This window comes from Lampetra fluviatilis, assembly GCF_964198595.1.
Source record: "Lampetra fluviatilis chromosome 45 unlocalized genomic scaffold, kcLamFluv1.1 SUPER_45_unloc_3, whole genome shotgun sequence".
NCBI classification, from domain to species: domain Eukaryota; kingdom Metazoa; phylum Chordata; class Hyperoartia; order Petromyzontiformes; family Petromyzontidae; genus Lampetra; species Lampetra fluviatilis.
In genome coordinates this window covers 202,098-226,347 of record NW_027620427.1, presented here as the reverse complement: position 1 = coordinate 226,347, position 24,250 = coordinate 202,098, and the positions used below count along the sequence as shown (strand labels likewise).

At 50.8% G+C, this 24,250-nt stretch overlaps 1 protein-coding gene across 2 annotated transcripts; it reads left to right on the top strand.

The window, feature by feature from the left end:
* Positions 1 to 548: 548 nt before the first annotated feature.
* LOC144953837 (synaptopodin-like) lies at positions 549 to 22,963 on the top strand. 2 transcript variants are annotated; one of them, XM_078884486.1, is made up of 6 exons: positions 549 to 585; positions 9,450 to 9,634; positions 11,255 to 11,485; positions 12,825 to 12,996; positions 20,129 to 20,224; positions 21,947 to 22,962. In XM_078884486.1, exons 2-6 carry the CDS (start codon positions 9,457 to 9,459, stop codon positions 22,008 to 22,010), a joined length of 741 nt encoding a protein of 246 aa, XP_078740612.1. In that variant the 5' UTR covers positions 549 to 585; positions 9,450 to 9,456; the 3' UTR covers positions 22,011 to 22,962. The 2 variants fall into 2 exon arrangements, with proteins under 2 accessions (XP_078740612.1, XP_078740613.1); XM_078884487.1 differs by lacking the exon at positions 549 to 585 and adding an exon at positions 6,553 to 6,573 and having other exon boundaries at positions 21,947 to 22,963.
* Positions 22,964 to 24,250: the final 1,287 nt, after the last annotated feature.

Below are 24,250 nucleotides of genomic sequence, written 5' to 3'. Positions count from 1 at the left end.
CCCTCTCACCCCAGCTCCTCCCCCTTGCATCTTAGCTCCTCCCCCTCGCGTCTTAGCCCCTCCTCCTCTCATCTTAGCCCCTCCTCCTCTCAACGTAGCTCCTCCCCCTCGCATCTTAGCTCCTCCCCCTCTATCTGTAGCTCCTCCCCCTCTCTCAACTCGGGTGTTGCGCGCTCCGAGTTCCGGGATCTCAAGGCTCCACTCAAGAGGGAGGAGAGGAGGGGGGAGAGGGGGGGGGGGTGGAGAGAGGGGGGAGGGAGGGCGGTAGAGAGAGAGAGGGGGGGTAGAGAGAGAGGGGGGGGGGGTAGAGAGGGGGGGGTAGAGAGAGAGAGGGGGGGGTAGAGAGAGAGAGGGGGGGGGGTAGAGAGAGAGAGGGGGGGGTAGAGAGAGAGAAGGGGGGTAGAGAGAGAGGGGGGGGTAGAGAGAGAGAGAGGGGGGGGTAGAGAGAGAGAGAGGGGGGGGTAGAGAGAGAGAGGGGGGGGGGTAGAGAGGGGGGGGGTAGAGAGAGAGGGGGGGGGTAGAGAGAGAGAAGGGGGGTAGAGAGAGAGGGGGGGGGTAGTGAGAGTGAAGGATTCTTGCAGTGAGGTGAGTTTCACTCGCGGTGCTCCGCCCGAGTTACTGCGAGACTCAACACAGACACACACAGACACACACACACAGACACACACACAGACACACACACACACAGACACACACACACAGACACACACACACAGACACACACACACAGACACACACAGACACACACACAGACACACACACAGACACACACACACAGACACACACACACACACAGACACACACACACAGACACACACACACAGACACACACACAGAGACACACACAGACACACAGACAGACATACACAAAGATCCCAGAGGTAGCCTCTAGCAGCGCTGTAGGGGAAAGTGCTGTTACACACACACAGACAAAGGTCCCTCAGGTAGCCTCCCTTTCGCGAAGGTGCCACTCATGAGTGCAGTACAGCTCCAGACGCAACTTGGGTCGTGATGATGATGTGTGGGTGTCTCTGTGTGTGTCTCTGTGAGTGTCTCTGTGGGTGTCTCTGTGGATATCTCTGTGTGTGTCTGTGTGTGTGTCTCTGTGTGTGCCTCTGTGGGTGTCTCTGTGTGTGTCTCTGTGGGTGTCTCTGTGGGTGTCTCTGTGGGTGTCTCTGTGAATGTCTCTGTGTGTGTCTCTGTGGGTGTCTCTGTCGGTGTCTCTGTGAATGTCTCTGTGGGTGTCTCTGTGGGTGTCTCTATGTGTGTGTCTGTGTGGGTGTCTCTGTGAGTGTCTCTGTGGGTGTCTCTGTGTGTGTCTCTGTGAGTGTCTCTGTGGGTGTCTCTGTGGGTGTCTCTGTGAGTGTCTCTGTGTGTGTCTCTGTGGGTGTCTCTGTGGGTGTCTCTGTGGGTGTCTATGTGTGTATCTCTGTGTGTGTCTGTGTGTGTGTCTCTGTGTGTGCCTCTGTGGGTGTCTCTGTGTGTGTCTCTGTGGGTGTCTCTGTGGGTGTCTCTGTGGGTGTCTCTGTGAATGTCTCTGTGTGTGTCTCTGTGGGTGTCTCTGTCGGTGTCTCTGTGAATGTCTCTGTGGGTGTCTCTGTGGGTGTCTCTATGTGTGTGTCTGTGTGGGTGTCTCTGTGAGTGTCTCTGTGGGTGTCTCTGTGTGTGTCTCTGTGTGTGTCTGTGTGGGTGTCTGTGTGGGTGTCTCTGTGTGTGTCTCTGTGTATCTCTGTGTGTTTCTCTGTGGGTGTCTCTGTGGGTGTCTCTGTGTGTGTCTCTGTGTGTGTCTCTGTGGGTGTCTCTGTGGGTGTCTCTGTGTGTGTCTCTGTGGGTGTCTCTGTGTGTGTCTCTGTGGGTGTCTCTGTGGGTGTCTCTGTGTGTGTCTCTGTGGGTGTCTCTGTGGGTGTCTCTGTGTGTGTCTCTGTGAATGTCTCTGTGGGTGTCTATGTGGGTGTCTCTGTGTGTGTCTGTGTGGGTGTCTCTGTGGGTGTCTCTGTGGGTGTCTCTGTCGGTGTCTCTGTGAATGTCTCTGTGGGTGTCTCTGTGGGTGTCTCTATGTGTGTGTCTGTGTGGGTGTCTCTGTGAGTGTCTCTGTGGGTGTCTCTGTGTGTGTGTCTGTGTGGGTGTCTCTGTGAGTGTCTCTGTGGGTGTCTCTGTGTGTCTCTGTGGGTGTCTCTGTGTGTGTGTCTGTGTGGGTGTCTCTGTGGGTGTCTCTATGGGTGTAGTAGAGACTCATAGAGATACATATAGACTCGTAGAGACTCACAGAGACCCACAGAGACTCATAGAGACTCATAGAGACCCACAGAGACTTGCAGAGACTCACAGAGACCCACAGAGACCCACAGAGACCTACAGAGACACACAGAGTTGCATAGAGACTCACAGAGACCCACAGAGACTCATAGAGACTCATAGAGACTCACATAGACTCATAGAGATACACAGAGTCACACAGGGACCCACAGAGACCCACAGATATTCACAGAGACTCACAGAGTTGCGTAGAGAGACTGGGTGAGAGGCGTGGTTAGGCGATGGTGTGTGTTGTGTGTGCGCGTGTGTGTGTTGTTTGTTTTGGGGTGAATTGTTCGTCCCAAACTGATCTGTGGCCTGCTGGCTCGAGATGACGGCGAGCCGAAGAGGAATGGACCAAACTTCGCCTTACAAGGCCACGTCAGGGAGAGACTCACAAAGTGTCACTGGCCTTGTCGGGTGGTCCAGATGTGAGAACAGAGAGGCCGGATCCGTGGGGATGCAGAGATTCCTGCACTGGGAGTGAAACCCCCCAAACTCCTAACACACTCACACAGACACACAGACACACAGACACACACACAGACACACACACAGACACACACAGACACTCACACAGACACACACACACAGACAGAGACACACACACAGACACACATAGACACACACAGACACTCACACACACAGACAGATACTCACACAGACACACACACAGATACTCACACAGACACACACACAGACACACACACACACAGACACACACAGACACACAGACATACACACACACAGACACACACACACACACAGACACACAGACACACACAGACACTCACACATACACACACACACAGACACAGACACACATAGACACACACAGACACTCACACACACAGACAGATACTCACACAGACACACACACAGATACTCACACAGACACACACACAGACACACACTCACACAGACACACACACAGATACTCACTCAGACACACACACACAGATACTCACACAGACACTCACAGACACACAGACACACACACAAACACACACACAGACACTCACACAGACACACACACACAAACACTCACACAGACACACACAGACACACACACACAGACACACACACACAGACACACACACACAGAGACACACACACACAGACACACACACAGACACACACACACAGACACACACACACAGATACACACACACAGACACACACATTGACACTCTCTCACAGTTAAGCGTCTCAAAATCCGTTCCTCTCCACTCACTTCCTCTCGCAGACAAATACAAAGATCTCCCAGGTAGCCTCTAGCAGGCTATAGGGGCAAGTGCTGGCAGTAGTAGCACCTATACACGGACAAAGATCCCCGTGTAACCTCTAGCAGGCTGTAGGGGCAAGTGCTGTTAGTAGTAGCACCTATACACAGACAAAGATCCCCCGTGTAGCCGCTTTGTCTGTGTGTGTAACAGCACTTGCCCCTACATCCCTGCTAAAGGCTACCTGGGGCATCTTTGTCTGTCTGTGTGTGTGTCTGTGTGTGTCTATCTGTATGTGTGTGTGTCTGTGTGTGTCTGTGTGTTTGTATGTGTGTGTGTCTGTGTGTATGTATGTGTGTCTGTGTGTGTGTCTGTGTGTGTCTGTGTGTGTATGTCTGTGCGTGTCTGTATGTATGTCTGTGTGTGTCTCTGTATGTATGTGTGTCTGTGTGTGTCTGTGTGTGTGTGTCTGTGTGTGTCTGTGTATGTATGTCTGTGTGTGTGTCTGGGCGTGTGTCTGTGTGTGTGTCTGTGTGTGTGTCTGTGTGTGTGTCTGTGTGTGTGTCTGTGTGTGTGTCTTTGTGTGTGTGTATCTGTATGTGTCTGTGTGTGTGTCTGTGGTTGTCTGTGTGTGTATTTGTGTTTGTGTGTGTATTTGTGTCTGTGTGTGTGTCTGTGTGTCTGTGTGGGTGTCTGTGTGTCTGTGTGTGTGTGTATGTGTGCATGTGTGTCTGTGTGTCTGTGTGTGTATGTGTGTCCATGGGACAACGTGGAGATGACCCAGCTGAGGCTGCGGTGCCTCAAATATTGGAAGAGGTCACCCCCTGTTAGTGGCTGGCTGAGGTGCCATCCGTTGAGGAAGTACTGAAGGCGATCCAGAGTCTAAGACCAGGAAAGGCACCGGGCAGAGATGATCTCCCAAGCAAAATGCTAAGGGAAGGTGGCGTTTGCACGCAGACTGCCCTACATGACATCATAACAGCAGTCTGGACCACTGGACGGGTTCCGCAGGATTGGAATGATGCCCTGGTGGTCCCCCTCTTTAAGAAGGGGGACTGCACAGACTGTAACAACTACAGGGGCATCTCACTCCTCAGTGTGCCGGGAAAGGTCCTGGCAAGGATTATTCAACATCGCCTTGCTAGGCACGCTGAGGAGAGGCTTGCGGAGCCCCAATGCGGTTTCAGGAAAGGGCGGTCCTGCACGGATGCCATATTTTCTGTCCGTCTGCTACAGCAGAGATGTAGAGAATTCCAACAAGACCTACATCTCTGCTTTGTTGACCTGGTCAAGGCCTATGATACCATCAGTAGGCCTGGGCTCTGGGTTGTTCTTCGTGCTTTCGGAGTCCCTGACCCTCTGCTCACGATCATTAAGGACCTTCATGATGGTGAGCGGGCCCGGGTAAAACTACGTGGCCGGGAGTCAGAGCCATTCCCTGTACACCTTGGGGTGTGACAGGGTTGTCCTCTGGCTCCCACATTATTTAACATCTATTTTGACCACGTAGTTCATGAAGCCTTCAATAGCTGTACCGGGGGAATCTCCATTTGGTACAGATATAATGGGAGGCTGATCGATGCCCGGGTGCAATCAAGGTATGGCTCCTTATAGGTCAACCACGTTACGTATGCCGATTATTTGGTAATAGCTGCTCATTCAGAGGAGGAGTTGGAGATGCTGCTGCTGAGACTGGAGCGTGCCACTAAGAGGTGGGGCCTTACCATCAGCCCCACCAAAACTAAGCACCTGCCTGGGTATTTTGTACCATCAGACACTCCACCCCCACAACTCCCAATCGGTGATGGGGTAGTGGAGAGAGTGGAGAGTTTCCCATACCTGGCCAGTGTGCTTATGACCGGCTCCAGTTTAACAGCAGAGGTCTCACTCCGAATCAGTCGAGCGGCAATATCTTTTCATCGGTTGCGTAACGCTGTGTGGAAGCTACCTGGTCTGTCGCTCCGCACGAAGCTTCAGATCTTCTTGGCCACAGTCATTCCCTCCCTTCTCTACGCTTGCGAAACGTGGACCCCCCCAATGGAGCATCTTCGCCGGTTGGAAACATTTAGGCTGGCCTGCCTACGATCCATCCTGGATTTAACCAGGCTGGAATGTGTGAGGAGCTCACAAATCCATGAAAGATCTGGGCAAAGTCCCATCGGTGAGCTCCTCCGGCAGGCAAGGCTGCGTTGGCTGGGTCATGTAGCCCGCATGCCCAGCCACCGCATGCCTAAACAGCTTTTGTTCGGCCGGATCGAGGGGGCTAAACGGGCGCGGCACGGGCTAGAGAAGAGATGGAGTGATGTGGTACAAGAGGATGTGGAGCTGAGTGGACTTGCCGATGACTGGTACCAGCGGTGTCAAGATCGGCCTCAGTGGAGGAGGCTCGTGAAGGACGCTACTGGGCAGTTGGAGGCAGTCGCCCTCCAACAACAACGGAGGGCGGAGGAGCGACGCTCACAACAACGAGCGGAGCGCCGGGTGGCTAAAGCACAGCAAGTTGGCACAGTAGGGGGCACAGGTGGTGCATCAGCCAGTCATCTCGGTCATCTCGGTCAGTCGACCCGTGGCACCTGCTGGGTCTGCCCCATGACCTCCTGCCAGCGGGCGTTCGACACTTCACGTGGTAGCCTCAAGGTGCACATGGCCTGGCACAAGCGTCGTGGTGACGTCACCGCCACTTAGTGGCGAGTGGCGGTTGTTGTTGTTGTGTGTGTGTGTCTGTGTGTGTGTCTATGTGTGTGTCTATGTGTGTGTCTCTATGTGTGTGTGTCTATGTGTGTGTCTATGTGTGTGTCTATGTGTGTGTCTGTGTGTGTGTCTATGTGTGTGTCTATGTGTGTGTGTGTCTGTGTGTGTGTCTATGTGTGTGTGTGTGTCTATGTGTGTGTGTCTGTGTGTGTGTCTATGTGTGTGTGTCTCTATGTGTCTATGTGTGTGTCTATGTGTGTGTGTCTATGTGTGTGTGTGCTGTGCTCAGGTGAAATGTGAGCTCTGAGGTCCTGGAAAGGTCACAGGGCCAGGCCAGGTTCTAAATAGAGCCAGCGAGAGAGAGGTGACTGTGTGTGTCTGTGTGTGTGTCTGTGTGTCTGTGTGTCTGTGTGTGTGTCTGTGTGTGTCTGTGTGTGTGTCTGTGTGTGTCTGTGTGTGTGTGTCTGTGTGTCTGTGTGTGTCTGTGTGTGTCTCTGTGTGTCTGTGTGTGTCTGTGTGTGTCTGCGTGTGTGTCTGTGTGTGTCTCTGTGTGTCTGTGTGTGTGTCTGTGTGTGTGTCTGTGTGTGTCTCTGTATGTCTGTGTGTGTGTCTGTGTGTGTGTCTGTGTGTGTCTCTGTGTGTCTGTGTGTGTCTGTGTGTGTGTCTGTGTGTGTCTCTGTGTGTCTGTGTGTGTCTGTGTGTGTCTGTGTGTGTCTCTGTGTGTCTGCGTGTGTGTCTGTGTGTGTGTCTGTTTGTGTAGTGGTAGTGTAGCGGCTAGCGCTACGCCGCGCTACGAACCTGGCGACCCGGGTTCGATTCCCGCTCACGGCCAACACCACTCAGTGACCAATGTGCAGTAAACATCCGTAGCACTGGGGAGACAAAGGCGGCCGGGCGTGGTGGCGCTGGTAGCCACCCACCACCTCTGCGTGTGCCACAGTGCCGGTAGCCTTCATAGGTGCTCGCTAACAGCACTTGCCCCGACAGCCTGTTAGAGGCTATACGGGGAGTCTTTGTCTGTGTGTGATAGCAAAGTAAGACGCTGCCAGACAGAATTGGTGATGAAGTCCCTCCCTGTATTTTTACGATCACGACACAAAGTTGCTCGGCTTTTATTCAACGGTTACACATTGTCCTCCTGCGGAGGGAGCTGGTAGGAACACGTCGGGTTGCTCGGTCAGTGGCCTGCGGGGTCAACGGCGGCGTGGTGTATTCCGCAAATATGGCCGACTGTGAGGGCGGGCACAAGCCGGCGTGAGTAGGTTGAACGTTGAGTTTTATAAGGGCACCACGGGGTGACCAGCCCCTCCCCACCCAGCCCACCCCTCCCACCCCCCACCCAGCCCCACCATCCCCACCCAGCCCCACCCCTCCCTCCCCACCCAGCCCCTCCCCACCCAGCCCCTCCCCACCCTCCCCTCCCCACCCAGCCCCACACTCCCCACCCAGCCCCTCCCCACCCAGCCCCACTCTCCCCACCCAGCCCCTCCCAACCCTCCCCTCCCCACCCAGCCCCTCCCCTCCCCACCCAGCCCCTCCCCACCCCACCCTCCCCACCCAGCCCCTCCCTCCCCACCTAGCCCCTCCCTCCCCACCCAGCCCCTCCCTCCCCACCTAGCCCCTCCCTCCCCACCCAGCCCCTCCCCACCCCACCCTCCCCACCCAGCCCCTCCCCACCCCACCCTCCCCACCCAGCCCCTCCCTCCCCACCTAGCCCCTCCCTCCCCACCTAGCCCCACCCTCCCCACCCAGCCCCTCCCTACCCACCAAGCCCCTCCCTCCCCACCCAGCCCCTCCCTGCACGACGGACACAATAATCCCCTGTGGGCTGGTGTAACCAGGAGGTTCCTACCGGTATTATTTTGCTTGACTCGTGTTCGTTGTGGTCAAATCTTGTTATCACAACATTATGAGACATCTCCTTTACCAGTGGCAAAAGATAGTAGTAGGTTTTTGCCCTTTCAACTGGTACAAAACTGACACCTTTATACAAGGCCTCATGTTTGCAATAACCACAACACATGGAGAAAAACTTTGTTTTTACGGGTTAATTTTATTTAAATCGAAGCTGAAACGCGGTTTTACCTGTGCGACGTGAATCCAAACTCTCTGGAACTTTCGGTAAGGTCACGTGGATGCCACTAGTCACGTGGTGTCTCTTCAGTCGTGATTCGAAGCTTTTCGTGGCTAAGAATAAGAATCGTGGGGAAGAAATGAAGATCGAATTTCATTTCTTCTGCCTGAAGACGACCGCTTGTCAGAGGTCGCAAACGGGTTTTGATTCCTTACCCCCCGTACCCGTACCCGGCCGCACCAGGGTCGCAAACGGGTACCCGTGCCCGGCCGGGTACGGGTAGCCGGGTATCGGGTAGGGTACGGGTATCGGGTGTGTACTATACACTACACTATACACTACTATACACTACACTACACTATACACTACTAAACTACACTATACACTATACACTACTAAACTACACTATACACTACTAAACTACACTATACACTACACTATACACTACTAAACTACACTATACACTACTACACTACTATACACTACTACACTACACTATACACTACTACACTACACTATACACTACTACACTACACTACTATACACTACTACACTACACTATACACTACTAAACTACACTATACACTACTACACTACACTATACACTACTACACTACACTATACACTACTACACTACACTATACACTACTAAACTACACTATACACTACTACACTACACTATACACTACTAAACTACACTATACACTACTAAACTACACTATACACTACTAAACTACACTATACACTACTAAACTACACTATACACTACTACACTATACACTACTAAACTACACTATACACTACTAAACTACACTATACACTACTAAACTACACTATACACTACTACACTACACTATACACTACTAAACTACACTATACACTACTACACTACTATACACTACTACACTACACTATACACTACTACACTACACTATACACTACTACACTACACTATACACTACTACACTACACTATACACTACTACACTACACTATACACTACTAAACTACACTATACACTACTAAACTACACTATACACTACTACACTACTATACACTACTACACTACACTATACACTACTACACTATACACTACTACACTATCCCTCCCCCCCTCCCTCCTCCCTCCCTCCCCCCCCCCTCCCCCCCTCCCTCCCCCCTCCCCAGAGTGACGATGTCCGCCCTGCCTGACGCTTGCGGCCGAGGGGCGGAGCTCTTCGCCCGGCGACGTCAGCGGATCGACGCCCACAAAGCAGCACAGGAGCAGCAGCAGCAGCAGCAACAGGAGCAGCAGCAGCAGCTGCAACAGGAGCAGCAGCAGCAGCAGCTGGGGCATCTACACCATCATCTAGGTCAGCTACAGCTACAGCAACAGGAATAGCAGCAGCTGCAGCAGCAGCAGCAGCAGCTAGGACAGCTACAGCAACAGGAACAGCAGCAGCAGCAGCAGCAGCTAGGACAGCTACAGCAACAGGAACAGCAGCAGCTGCAGCAGCAGCAGCAGCAGCTAGGACAGCTACAGCAGCAGGAGCAGCAGCTGCAGCAGCTGTAGTAGCTGGGGCATCTACACCATCAGCTAGGTCAGCTACAGCTACAGCAGCAGCAGCAGCTGGGGCAGCTACACCATCATCTAGGTCAGCTACAGCAACAGGAACAGCAGCAGCAGCAGATGGGGCATCTACACCATCAGCTAGGACAGCTACAGCTACAGCAGCAGCAGCAGCAGCAGCAGCTGTAGCAGCTGGGGCATCTACACCATCAGCTAGGTCAGCTACAGCTACAGCAGCAGGAGCAGCAGCAGCTGTAGCAGCTGCTACTGCAGCTGCTGCTGCTGGAGCAACGGCAACTACAGCAGCAGGAGCAGCTGGGGCAGTTGCTGGGGCAGCTACAGCAGCAGCAGCTGCAGCTGGGGCAGCTACAGCAGCAGAGGCAGCATCAGCAGCTGCTGGAACAACGGCAGCTACAGCAACAGGAGCAGCTGGGGCAGTTGCTGGGGCAGCTACAGCAGCAGAGGCAGCTTCAGCAGCAGGAGCAGCAGCAGCTAGGACAGCTACAGCAGGAGGGGCAGCAGCTGGGGCAGCTACCACAGGAGGGGCAGTATCAGCTGGGGCAGCTACAACAGCAGCAGCAGCAGCTAGGGCAGCAGCAGCAGCAGGTGCAGCAGCAGCTGCAGCTGGGGCAGCTACCACAGGAGGGGCAGTATCAGCTGGGGCAGCTACCACAGGAGGGGCAGTATCAGCTGGGGCAGCTACAGCTACAGCTGGGGCAGCTACCACAGGAGGGGCAGTATCAGCTGGGGCAGCTACAGCTACAGCTGGGGCAGCTATAACAGCTGGGGCAGCTACAGCAGCAGGAGCAGCAGGAGCAGCAGCATCAGCAGGGGCAGCATCACCTGGGGCAGCTACAGCAGCAGCAGGAGGGGCAGTGGGGTTGCCGAGGCCACTTGGCACCAGGTGGGAGCGGTGGGTGGGTCGGCCGCGGTGTCCGACGTTTCAGCATCGCGCCTCTGAAGGGGGGGGGGTGCTTTGAGTGGAACTGCCCCCACTCATAACCACCCCCCTCCCCCCATTCCCCCTCCCCCCATTCCCCCTCCCCCCATCCCCCCTCCCCTCATCCCCTCATCCCCCCTAACCCCTCCCTCATCCCCCCTCATCCCTCATCTTCCCTCCTCCCCCCGCCTCCCCTCACCCCCCCTCCCCCCTCCCTCATTCCCCCTCCCCCCATCCCCCTCCCCTCCTCTCCCCTCCCCAACCCCCCCCTAACCCCTCCCCCATTCCCCCTCTATCCCTCATTCCCCCTCCCCCATCCCCCTCCCCTCATCCCCCATCCCTACCCTCTCATCCCCCCTCCCCCCATCCCCCATCCCCCCTCATCCCCCTCCCCCCCATCCCCCATCCCCCCTCCCCCCTCATCCCCCCTCCCCCCTCACCCCTCCCCTTCTCCCCCCTCACCCCCCCCCCTTCACCTCACAGACCACGCCCCTCTCCAGCCCCCACCGTCCAATCGCGGAGCAGCCCGCCCCTTCGTGCCTCCGCCCGCCGTCCAATGGGAGGAGGCGCTCCAGTCGGGGGCGTGGCCTACGGCTGAGGCCACGCCCACTGTGAGAACGGACACCGCGGGCGGATACCGCACGGGAATCTTGGACGAGATGGCGACCAAACAGCGGCTGGGAGCCTCCACAAAGCCCATGTTTACCTTCAGAGGTGTGTGTGTGTCTGTGTGTGTGGCTGTGTGTGTGTCTGTGTGTGTGTGTGTGTCTGTGCGTGTGTCTGTGTGTGTGGCTGTGTGTGTATGTGTGTCTGTGTGTCTGTGTGTGTGTGTGTGTCTGTGTGTGTGTCTGTGTGTGTGTGCGTGTGTCTGTGTGTCTGTGCGTGTGTCTGTGTGTATGTGTCTGTGTGTGTATGTGTCTGTGTGTGTGTGTGTCTGTGTCTGTGTGTGTGTCTGTGTGTGTGTGTGTCTGTGTGTGTGTCTGTGTGTGTGTGTCTGTGTGTGTGTGTCTGTGTGTGTCTGTGTCTGTGTGTGTGTGTGTCTGTGTGTGTGTGTCTGTGTGTGTGTCTGTGTGTGTGTCTGTGTGTGTGTGTGTCTGTGTGTGTGTGTGTGTCTATACACTACACTACTATACACTACACTACTATACAATGCACTATACAAACTACACTATACACTCCACTCTACACTACACTATACACTACTACACTACACTACTACACTACACTATACACTACTACACTATAGACTACACTACTACACTACACTACTACACTACACTATATACTACTACACTACACTATACACTACACTATACACTACTACACTGCACTACTACACTACACTATACACTACTACACTACTACACTACACTATACACTACTACACTACACTATACACTACACTACTACACTACACTATACACTACTACACTACTACACTACACTATACACTACTACACTACACTACTACACTACACTACTACACTACACTATACACTACACTATACACTACTACACTGCACTACTACACTACACTATACACTACTACACTACTACACTACACTATACACTACTACACTACACTATACACTACACTACTACACTACACTATACACTACTACACTACTACACTACACTATACACTACTACACTACACTACTACACTACACTACTACACTACACTATACACTACTACACTACACTATACACTACACTACTACACTACACTATACACTACTACACTACTACACTACACTATACACTACACTACTACACTACACTATACACTACTACACTACACACTACACTATACACTACTACACTACACTATACACTACTACACTATACACTACACACTACACTATACACTACTACTACACTACTACACAACACACTATACACTACTACACTACTACACTACACTACTACACTACACTATACACTACTACACTACACACTACACTATACACTACTACACTACTACACTACACTACTACACTACTACACTACACTATACACTACACTGTTGTTGTTGTTGTTGTGACCTCCCTAGAGAAGTGCCGTGTGGGACCCAACCCAGACCTGGTGGCCCTGGTCCATGGCCTGGACGCGGCCCCCCGGGGCCCGGCCCACGGCCAGGCAGAGGTCCAGGCCGAGGGCCAGGCTCAGGGAGTCGCTAGGCCCAAGAAGGAGGCCCCGGAACCTCCACCAAAACCTCGTGCGGGGTAACACCAACCCTCTCTCTTAGCTCTCCCTTAGCTCTCTCTTAGCTCTCTCTTAGCTCTCTCTTAGCTCTCTCTTAGCTCTCTCTTAGCTCTCTCTTAGCTCTCTCTTAGCTCTCTCTTAGCTCTCTCTTAGCTCTCTCTCTTAGCTCTCTCTTAGCTCTCTCTTAGCTCTCTCTTAGCTCTCTCTTAGCTCTCTCTTAGCTCTCTCTTAGCTCTCTCTTAGCTCTCTCTCTTAGCTCTCTCTTAGCTCTCTCTTAGCTCTCTCTTAGCTCTCTCTTAGCTCTCTCTTAGCTCTCTCTTAGCTCTCTCTTAGCTCTCTCTTAGCTCTCTCTTAGCTCTCTCTCTTAGCTCTCTCTTAGCTCTCTCTTAGCTCTCTCTTAGCTCTCTCTTAGCTCTCTCTTAGCTCTCTCTTAGCTCTCTCTTAGCTCTCTCTCTTAGCTCTCTCTTAGCTCTCTCTTAGCTCTCTCTTAGCTCTCTCTTAGCTCTCTCTTAGCTCTCTCTTAGCTCTCTCTTAGCTCTCTCTTAGCTCTCTCTTAGCTCTCTCTCTTAGCTCTCTCTTAGCTCTCTCTTAGCTCTCTCTTAGCTATCTCTTAGCTCTCTCTTAGCTCTCTCTTAGCTCTCTCTCTTAGCTCTCTCTTAGCTCTCTCTTAGCTCTCTCTTAGCTATCTCTTAGCTCTCTCTTAGCTCTCTCTTAGCTCTCTCTTAGCTCTCTCTTAGCTCTCTCTTAGCTCTCTCTCTTAACTCTCTCTTAGCTCTCTCTTAGCTCTCTCTTAGCTCTCTCTTAGCTCTCTCTTAGCTCTCTCTTAGCTCTCTCTTAGCTCTCTCTTAGCTCTCTCTTAGCTCTCTCTCTTAGCTCTCTCTTAGCTCTCTCTTAGCTCTCTCTTAGCTCTCTCTTAGCTCTCTCTTAGCTCTCTCTTAGCTCTCTCTTAGCTCTCTCTTAGCTCTCTCTTAGCTCTCTCTTAGCTCTCTCTTAGCTCTCTCTTAGCTCTCTCTTAGCTCTCTCTTAGCTCTCTCTTAACTCTCTCTTAGCTCTCTCTTAGCTCTCCCTTAGCTCTCTCTTAGCTCTCCCTTAGCTCTCCCTTAGCTCTCTCTTAGCTCTCTCTTAGCTCTCTCTTAGCTCTCTCTTAACTCTCCCTTAACTCTCTCTTAACTCTCTCTTAGCTCTCTCTTAGCTCTCTCTTAGCTCTCTCTCTTAGCTCTCTCTTAGCTCTCTCTCTTAGCTCTCTCTTAGCTCTCTCTTAGCTCTCTCTTAACTCTCTCCCTTAGCTCTCTCTTAGCTCTCTCTTAGCTCTCTCTTAGCTCTCCCTTAGCTCTCTCTTAGCTCTCTCTCTTAGCTCTCTCTTAGCTCTCTCTTAGCTCTCCCTTAGCTCTCTCTTAGCTCTCTCTTAGCTCTCCCTTAGCTCTCTCTTAACTCTCTCTTAGCTCTCTCTTAGCTCTCTCTTAGCTCTCTCTTAGCTCTCTCTTAGCTCTCTCTTAGCTCTCTCTTAGCTCTCTCTTAGCTCTTTCTTAACTCTCTCTCTTAGCTCTCTCTTAGCTCTCTCTTAGCTCTCTCTTAGCTCTCCCTTAGCTCTCTCTTAGCTCTCTCTTAGCTCTCTCTTAGCTCTCTCTTAGCTCTCCCTTAGCTCTCTCTAAGCTCTCTCTCTTAGCTCTCTCTTAGCTCTCTCTTAGCTCTCCCTTAGCTCTCTCTTAGCTCTCTCTTAGCTCTCTCTTAGCTCTCTCTTAGCTCTCCCTTAGCTCTCCCTTAGCTCTCTCTCTTAGCTCTCTCTTAGCTCTCTCTTAGCTCTCCCTTAGCTCTCTCTAAGCTCTCTCTTAGCTCTCTCTTAGCTCTCTCTTAGCTCTCCCTTAGCTCTCTCTTAGCTCTCTCTTAACTCTCTCTCTTAACTCTCTCTTAGCTCTCTCTCTTAGCTCTCTCTTAGCTCTCTCTTAGCTCTCCCTTAGCTCTCTCTTAGCTCTCTCTTAGCTCTCTCTCTTAGCTCTCTCTTAGCTCTCTCTTAGCTCTCCCTTAGCTCTCTCTTAGCTCTCTCTTAGCTCTCTCTCTTAGCTCTCTCTTAGCTCTCTCTTAGCTCTCTCTCTTAGCTCTCTCTTAGCTCTCTCTTAGCTCTCTCTTAGCTCTCTCTTAGATCTCTCTTAGCTCTCTCCCTTAGCTCTCTCTTAGCTCTCTCTTAGCTCTCTCTTAGCTCTCTCTTAGCTCTCTCTTAGCTCTCTCTTATCTCTCTCTTAGCTCTCTCTTAGCTCTCTCTTAGCTCTCTCTTAACTCTCTCTTAGCTCTCTCTTAGCTCTCTCTTAGCTCTCTCTCTTAGCTCTCTCTTAGCTCTCTCTTAGCTCTCTCTTAGCTCTCTCTTAGCTCTCTCTTAGCTCTCTCTTAGCTCTCTCTTAGCTCTCTCTTAGCTCTCTCTTAGCTCTCTCTTAGCTCTCTCTTAACTCTCTCTTAGCGCTCTCTTAGCTCTCTCTTAGCTCTCTCTTAGCTCTCTCTCTTAGTTCTCTCTCTTAGCTCTCTCTTAGCTCTCTCTTAACTCTCCCTTAGCTCTCTCTTAACTCTCTCTTAGCTCTCTCTTAGCTCTCTCTTAACTCTCTCTTAGCTCTCTCTTAGCTCTCTCTTAGCTCTCTCTTAGCTCTCTCTTAGCTCTCTCTTAGCTCTCTCTTAACTCTCCCTTAGCTCTCTCTTAACTCTCTCTTAGCTCTCTCTTAGCTCTCTCTTAACTCTCTCTTAGCTCTCTCTTAGCTCTCTCTTAGCTCTCTCTTAGCTCTCTCTTAGCTCTCTCTTAGCTCTCTCTTAGCTCTCTCTTAGCTCTCTCTTAGCTCTCTCTCAGCTCTCTCTCTTAGCTCTCTCTTAGCTCTCTCTTAGCTCTCTCTTAGCTCTCTCTTAACTCTCTCTTAGCTCTCTCTTAACTCTCTCTTAGCTCTCTCTTAGCTCTCCCTTAGCTCTCTCTTAGCTCTCTCTTAGCTCTCTCTTAGCTCTCTCTTAACTCTCTCTTAGCTCTCTCTTAACTCTCTCTTAGCTCTCTCTTAGCTCTCTCTTAGCTCTCTCTTAGCTCTCTCTTAACTCTCTCTTAGCTCTCTCTTAGCTCTCTCTTAGCTCTCTCTTAGCTCTCTCTTAGCTCTCTCTTAGCTCTCTCTTAGCTCTCTCTTAGCTCTCTCTTAGCTCTCTCTTAACTCTCTCTTAGCTCTCTCTTAGCTCTCTCTTAGCTCTCTCTTAGCTCTCTCTTAGCTCTCTCTTAGCTCTCTCTTAGCTCTCTCTTAACTCTCTCTTAGCTCTCTCTTAGCTCTCTCTTAGCTCTCTCTTAGCTCTCTCTTAGCTCTCTCTTAACTCTCTCTTAGCTCTCTCTTAACTCTCTCTTAGCTCTCTCTTAGCTCTCTCTTATCTCTCTCTTAGCTCTCTCTTATCTCTCTCTTAGCTCTCTCTTAGCTCTCTCTTAGCTCTCTCTTAGCTCTCTCTCTTATCTCTCTCTTAGCTCTCTCTTATCTCTCTCTTAGCTCTCTCTTAGCTCTCTCTTAGCTCTCTCTTAGCTCTCTCTCTTAACTCTCTCTTAGCTCTCTCTTAGCTCTCTCTTAGCTCTCTCTCTTAACTCTCTCTTAGCTCTCTCTTAGCTCTCTCTCTTAGCTCTCTCTTAGCTCTCTCTTAGCTCTCTCTCTTAGCTCTCTCTTAGCTCTCTCTTAGCTCTCTCTTAGCTCTCTCTTAGCTCTCTCTTAGCTCTCTCTTAGCTCTCTCTTAGCTCTCTCTTAGCTCTCTCTTAGCTCTCTCTTAGCTCTCTCTCTTGGCTCTCTCTCTTGGCTCTCTCTTAGCTCTCTCTTAGCTCTCTCTTAGCTCTCTCTCTCTCTTAGCTCTCTCTCTTAGTTCTCTCTCTTAGCTCTCTCTTAGCTCTCTCTTAGCTCTCTCTTAGCTCTCTCTTAGCTCTCTCTTAGCTCTCTCTTAGCTCTCTCTCTTAGCTCTCTCTTAGCTCCCTCTTAACTCTCTCTTAGCTCTCTCTTAACTCTCTCTTAGCTCTCTCTTAGCTCTCTCTTAGCTCTCTCTCTTAGCTCTCTCTTAGCTCTCTCTTAGCTCTCTCTTAGCTCTCTCTTAGCTCTCTCTTAGCTCTCTCTTAGCTCTCTCTTAGCTCTCTCTTAGCTCTCTCTTAGCTCTCTCTTAGCTCTCTCTTAGCTCTCTCTCTTAGCTCTCTCTTAGCTCTCTCTTAGCTCTCTCTTAGCTCTCTCTCTTAGCTCTCTCTTAGCTCTCTCTTAGCTCTCTCTTAGCTCTCTCTTAGCTCTCTCTTAACTCTCTCTTAGCTCTCTCTTAACTCTCTCTTAGCTCTCTCTTAGCTCTCTCTTATCTCTCTCTTAGCTCTCTCTTATCTCTCTCTTAGCTCTCTCTTAGCTCTCTCTTAGCTCTCTCTTAGCTCTCTCTCTTATCTCTCTCTTAGCTCTCTCTTATCTCTCTCTTAGCTCTCTCTTAGCTCTCTCTTAGCTCTCTCTTAGCTCTCTCTCTTAACTCTCTCTTAGCTCTCTCTTAGCTCTCTCTTAGCTCTCTCTCTTAACTCTCTCTTAGCTCTCTCTTAGCTCTCTCTCTTAGCTCTCTCTTAGCTCTCTCTTAGCTCTCTCTCTTAGCTCTCTCTTAGCTCTCTCTTAGCTCTCTCTTAGCTCTCTCTTAGCTCTCTCTTAGCTCTCTCTTAGCTCTCTCTTAGCTCTCTCTTAGCTCTCTCTTAGCTCTCTCTTAGCTCTCTCTTAGCTCTCTCTCTTGGCTCTCTCTCTTGGCTCTCTCTCTTGGCTCTCTCTTAGCTCTCTCTTAGCTCTCTCTCTCTCTTAGCTCTCTCTCTTAGTTCTCTCTCTTAGCTCTCTCTTAGCTCTCTCTTAGCTCTCTCTTAGCTCTCTCTTAGCTCTCTCTTAGCTCTCTCTTAGCTCCCTCTTAACTCTCTCTTAGCTCTCTCTTAACTCTCTCTTAGCTCTCTCTTAGCTCTCTCTTAGCTCTCTCTCTTAGCTCTCTCTTAGCTCTCTCTTAGCTCTCTCTTAGCTCTCTCTTAGCTCTCTCTTAGCTCTCTCTTAGCTCTCTCTTAGCTCTCTCTTAGCTCTCTCTTAGCTCTCTCTTAGCTCTCTCTTAGCTCTCTCTTAGCTCTCTCTTAGCTCTCTCTTAGCTCTCTCTTAGCTCTCTCTTAGCTCTCTCTTAGCTCTCTCTTAGCTCTCTCTTAGCTCTCTCTTAACTCTCTCTCTTAGCTCTCTCTTAGCTCTCTCTTAGCTCTCTCTTAGCTCTCTCTCTTAGCTCTCTCTTAACTCTCTCTCTTAGCTCTCTCTTAGCTCTCTCTTAGCTCTCTCTTAACTCTCTCTCTTAGCTCTCTCTTAGCTCTCTCTTAGCTCTCTCTTAGCTCTCTCTCTTAGCTCTCTCTTAGCTCTCTCTTAACTCTCTCTTAGCTCTCTCTCTTAGCTCTCTCTTAGCTCTCTGTCTTAGCTCTCTCTTAGCTCTCTCTTAGCTCTCTTTTAGCTCTCTCTTAGCTCTCTCTAAGCTCTCTCTTAGCTCTCTCTTAGCTCTCTCTTAGCTCTCTCTCTTAGCTCTCTCTTAGCTCTCTCTTAGCTCTCTCCCTTAGCTCTCTCTTAGCTCTCTCTTAGCTCTCTCTTAGCTCTCTCTTAGCTCTCTCCCTTAGCTCTCTCTTAGCTCTCTCTTAGCTCTCTTTTAGCTCTCTCTCTTAGCTCTCTCTTAGCTCTCTCTTAGCTCTCTCTTAGCTCTCTCTTAACTCTCTCTTAGCTCTCTCTTAGCTCTCTCCCTTAGCTCTCTCTTAGCTCTCTCTTAGCTCTCTCTTAGCTCTCTCTTAGCTCTCTCTTAGCTCTCTCTTAACTCTCTCTTAGCTCTCTCTTAGCTCTCCCTTAGCTCTCTCTTAGCTCTCTTTTAGCTCTCTCTTAGCTCTCTCTTAGCTCTCTCTTAGCTCTCTCTTAGCTCTCTCTTAGCTCTCTCTTAGCTCTCTCTTAGCTCTCTCTTAGCTCTCTCTTAGCTCTCTCTTAGCTCTCTCTTAGCTCTCTCTCTTAGCTCTCTCTTAGCTCTCTCTTAGCTCTCTCTTAGCTCTCTCTTAGCTCTCTCTTAGCTCTCTCTTAGCTCTCTCTTAGCTCTCTCTTAGCTCTCTCTTAACTCTCTCTTAGCTCTCTCTTAGCTCTCCCTTAGCTCTCTCTTAGCTCTCTCTTAGCTCTCTCTTAGCTCTCTCTTAGCTCTCTCTTAGCTCTCTCTTAGCTCTCTCTTAGCTCTCTCTTAGCTCTCTCTTAGCTCTCTCTTAGCTCTCTCTTAGCTCTCTCTTAGCTCTCTCTTAGCTCTCTCTTAGCTCTCTCTTAGCTCTCTCTTAGCTCTCTCTCTTAGCTCTCTCTTAGCTCTCCCTTAGCTCTCTCTCTTAGCTCTCTCTTAGCTCTCTCTAAGCTCTCTCTTAACTCTCTCTTAGCTCTCTCTTAGCTCTCTCTTAGCTCTCTCTTAGCTCTCTCTTAGCTCTCTCTCTTAGCTCTCTCTTAGCTCTCTCTTAGCTCTCTCTCTTAGCTCTCTCTTAGCTCTCTCTTAGCTCTCTCTTAGCTCTCTCTTAGCTCTCTCTCAGCTCTCTCTTAGCTCTCTCTTAGCTCTCTCTCTTAGCTCTCTCTTAGCTCTCTCTAAGCTCTCTCTTAGCTCTCTCTTAGCTCTCTCTTAGCTCTCTCTTAGCTCTCTCTTAGCTCTCTCTTAGCTCTCTCTCTTAGCTCTCTCTTAGCTCTCTCTTAGCTCTCTCTTAGCTCTCTCTTAGCTCTCTCTTAGCTCTCTCTTAGCTCTCTCTTAGCTCTCTCTTAGCTCTCTCTTAGCTCTCTCTTAGCTCTCTCTTAGCTCTCTCTTAGCTCTCTCTTAGCTCTCTCTTAGCTCTCTCTTAGCTCTCTCTTAGCTCTCTCTCTTAGCTCTCTCTTAGCTCTCTCTAAGCTCTCTCTTAGCTCTCTCTTAGCTCTCTCTTAGCTCTCTCTTAGCTCTCTCTTAGCTCTCTCTCTTAGCTCTCTCTTAGCTCTCTCTTAGCTCTCTCTTAGCTCTCTCTTAGCTCTCTCTCTTAGCTCTCTCTTAGCTCTCTCTTAGCTCTCTCTTAGCTCTCTCTTAGCTCTCTCTCAGCTCTCTCTTAGCTCTCTCTTAGCTCTCTCTTAACTCTCTCTTATCTCTCCCCCCCCACACACCCCTCAGGCTCCACGCCGTGGGGTTGGTGGCGAGCGAAGGGAAGGGAGCGGCGCTCTTCGCCAGGCGGCAAACTCGCATGGAGAGGTTCACCTCGCAGGGGACGTGCGTAGACACACACACAGACACACACACACACAGACACACACACACAGACACACACACACAGACACACACACAGACACACACACAGACACACAGACACACACACAGACACACACACAGACACACACACAGACACACACACAGACACTCACACAGACACACACACAGACACACACACAGACACACACACAGACACTCACACAGACACTCACACAGACACTCACACAGACACACACACAGACACACACACAGACACTGACACACACACACACACACAGACACATACACACACACACATACAGACACACACAGACACATACATACACACACACACAGACATACACACAGACATACACACAGACACACACACAGACACACAGACACACACACAGACACACACACAGACACACACACAGACACACACACAGACACTGACACACACACACAGACACACACAGACACATACACACACACACATACAGACACACACAGACACATACATACACACACACACACAGACACATACATACACACACACAGACATACACACACACAGACACAACATACACACACACAGACACATACATACACAGACACATACACACAGACACATACATACACACACACACAGACACATACACACATACAGACACACACAGACACATACATACACAACAACCGCCATTCACCACTAAGTGGCGGTGACGTCACCACGACGCTTGTCCCACACACAGACACTCACACACACACAGACACACACACAGACACACACACAGACACACACAGACAAAGGTCCCCCAGGTAGCCTCTAGCATGGCTGTAGGGGCAAGTGCTGTTACACACACACACAGACAAAGCTGCCCCAGGTAGCCTCTAGCATGGCTGTAGGGGCAAGTGCTGTTACACACACACACAGACAAAGCTGTCCCAGGTAGCCTCTATAGTTGACCGAGCCCACGGCTGACTGACTGATATTCACACTCTCAGTTCTTTTTTCGGTAAAGTCACGTAGGTAAAAATAATAATAATAAAATAATAGAAATAAAATTATAATTCACGACGTTTCGGAGGCAACACAAGTCTCCGTCATCAGGTGGGACCGTCACAGCTGAATTTGTGACGCAAAATTCCGAGCTCTTAAATACAATTTCGATTTAAAGCTTTTGTGACTGCAGGGATTCATCTTCTTGGTTCTTTCGGTAAAGTGACCACGTAGAATGGAAGTAATAAAATAATAAAAATAAAACATAATAAAATAATAAAATAAAACATAATAAAATAATAAAAATAAAACATAATAAAATAATAAAAATAAACATAATAAAATAATAAAAATAAAACATAATTAAATAATTCTCACGACGTTTCGGCCACAACGCAAGCAGCCGTCCTCAGGTGTAGAACAGGTCTGTCGGAAAGACAGCGTCTGAATGGGACAGACCTGTTCTTCACCTGAGGACGGCTGCTTGCGTTGTGGCCGAAACGTCGTGAGAATTGTATTTTATTATGTTTTATTATTTTTATTTTATTATTTCCCTTCAACGTGACTTTACCGAAAGAACCAAGAAAACTCTTAAACACAAGTTAAGGGGGAGGGGCTTATCTGAATGTGGTAGCCAATGAATGGGACGTATTGGGGGGGGTGGGCGGAGCTAAAAAAGAACCAATCGGTGTCCTCCACTTGGGGTTGTAACCGGTGTCTGTGTGGGTCACGTGGTGTAGGGGCGGAGCTTCGAGCAACGACGGTGCGGAGGCCACGCCCCCAGAGCGGCCGTTGGATGAGTGACGTCACCGCTGAGCCTCAGCGGAATGACGTCACCGCTGAGCCTCAGTGGATTGACGTCACCCTCAACCCCACACAAACCCCGCCCCCACCGGATGGTGACGTCACCGCGGAGGAGGAGTTTGGAGAGGAGCCCCCACCCTCAACCCCACACAAACCCCGCCCACACCGGATGCTGACGTCACCGCGGGGGAGGGGTGGGGAGGGTCGCCCCCACCCTCAACCCCCCCACCCCCTTCCCATCAACCCTTCAGGGCGGGTGACGTCATCGCGAGCGGAAGTGGCCCCCACCTCCCTCTCCCCCCCAATGACGTCACCGCATCAACGTAAGCGATGACGTCACCACGCCGAAGGGCCCCCCCCCCACACCCATCCCCCTGCAATGACGTCGTCGTGCACTCGAGTTAAGAGATGACGTCACCACCTGAGTGACGCCGCCGCAGTGACGTCACCGATAGTCAAGGGGGTCGTGACGTCACCGGTGTTTACCTGAGCGATGACGTCACCACAGGTTTGCCCCTTCTTCGAACAATGACGTCGGCAGTAATCAAGACAGAGCGACGTCATCAGTGTTCAGAGGGGGGGAGGTGGTGACGTCATCGCGGGCCTGCGTCACTGTACGTGGACGTGACGTCAATGGGAAGGGCGGGAACCAGGCATTGTGACGTCACGATGTGCCACGTGGCCACGTGATGATGGTGGTGGTGGTGATGGTGGTGGTGGTGATGGTGGTGGTGATGGTGGTGGTGATGGTGGTGATGATGGTGGTGGTGATGGTGGTGATGATGGTGGTGGCGATGGTGGTGGCGATGGTGGTGGCGATGGTGGTGGTGATGGTGGTGATGGTGGTGGTGATGGTGGTGGTGGTGATGGTGGTGATGGTGGTGGCGATGGTGGTGGTGATGGTGGTGATGATGGTGGTGGCGATGGTGGTGGTGATGGTGGTGATGGTGGTGGTGATGGTGGTGGTGGTGATGGTGGTGATGGTGGTGGCGATGGTGGTGGTGATGGTGGTGATGATGGTGGTGGTGATGGTGGTGGTGGTGATGGTGGTGATGGTGGTGGCGATGGTGGTGGTGATGGTGGTGATGGTGGTGGTGATGGTGGTGGTGGTGATGGTGGTGATGGTGGTGGCGATGGTGGTGGTGATGGTGGTGGTGGTGATGATGGTGGTGGTGATGGTGGTGGTGATGGTGGTGGTGGTGATGGTGGTGGCGATGGTGGTGGTGATGATGATGGTGATGGTGGTGATGGTGGTGATGGTGGTGATGGCCAGGCTGAGCTGGATGGGTCACCTCCTCCTGGTGCACCTAGCCTGGCACAGCAGTACAACCCATGGCACCTGCAGGGTCTGTCCCGTGACCTCCTCCTCATGCACCTAGCCTGGCACAGCAGTACAACCCATGGCACCTGCAGGGTCTGTCACGTGACCTCCTCATGCACCTAGCCTGGCACAGCAGTACACCCCATGGCACCTGCAGGGTCTGTCACGTGACCTCCTCATGCACCTAGCCTGGCACAGCAGTACACCCCATGGCACCTGCAGGGTCTGTCACGTGACCTCCTCCTCATGCACCTAGCTTGGCACAGCAGTACAACCCATGGCACCTGCAGGGTCTGTCCCGTGACCTCCTCATCATGCACCTAGCCTGGCACCTGCAGGATCGGACTACGTACGGTGGGAAAGAAGTTCAACACACACACACGCTGCCTTATATAATGTACTTAGACTTTCAATGTTAAAGGTTGCCCATAGACTTCAATGTTAAAGGCTCCCATAGACTTCAATGTTAAAGGCCCCCATAGACTTCAATGTTAAAGTCTCCCATAGACTTCAATGTTAAAGGCTCCCCATAGACTTCAATGTTAAAGGCTCCCATAGACTTCAATGTTAAAGTCTCTATCCATAGACTTCAATGTTAAAGTCTCCCATAGACTTCAATGTTAAAGGCTCCCCATAGACTTCAATGTTAAAGGCTCCCCATAGACTTAAATGTTAAAGTCTCTATCCATAGACTTCAATGTTAAAGGCCCCCATAGTCTCCAATGTTAAGGGCTCCCATAGACTTCAATGTTAAAGTCTCCCATAGACTTTAATGTTAAAGTCTCCCATAGACATCAATGTTAAAGGCCCCCATAGACTTCAATGTTAAAGGCCCCCATAGACTTCAATGTTAAAGGCTCCCATAGACTTCAATGTTAAAGGCTCCCATAGACTCCAATGTTAAAGTCTCCCATAGACT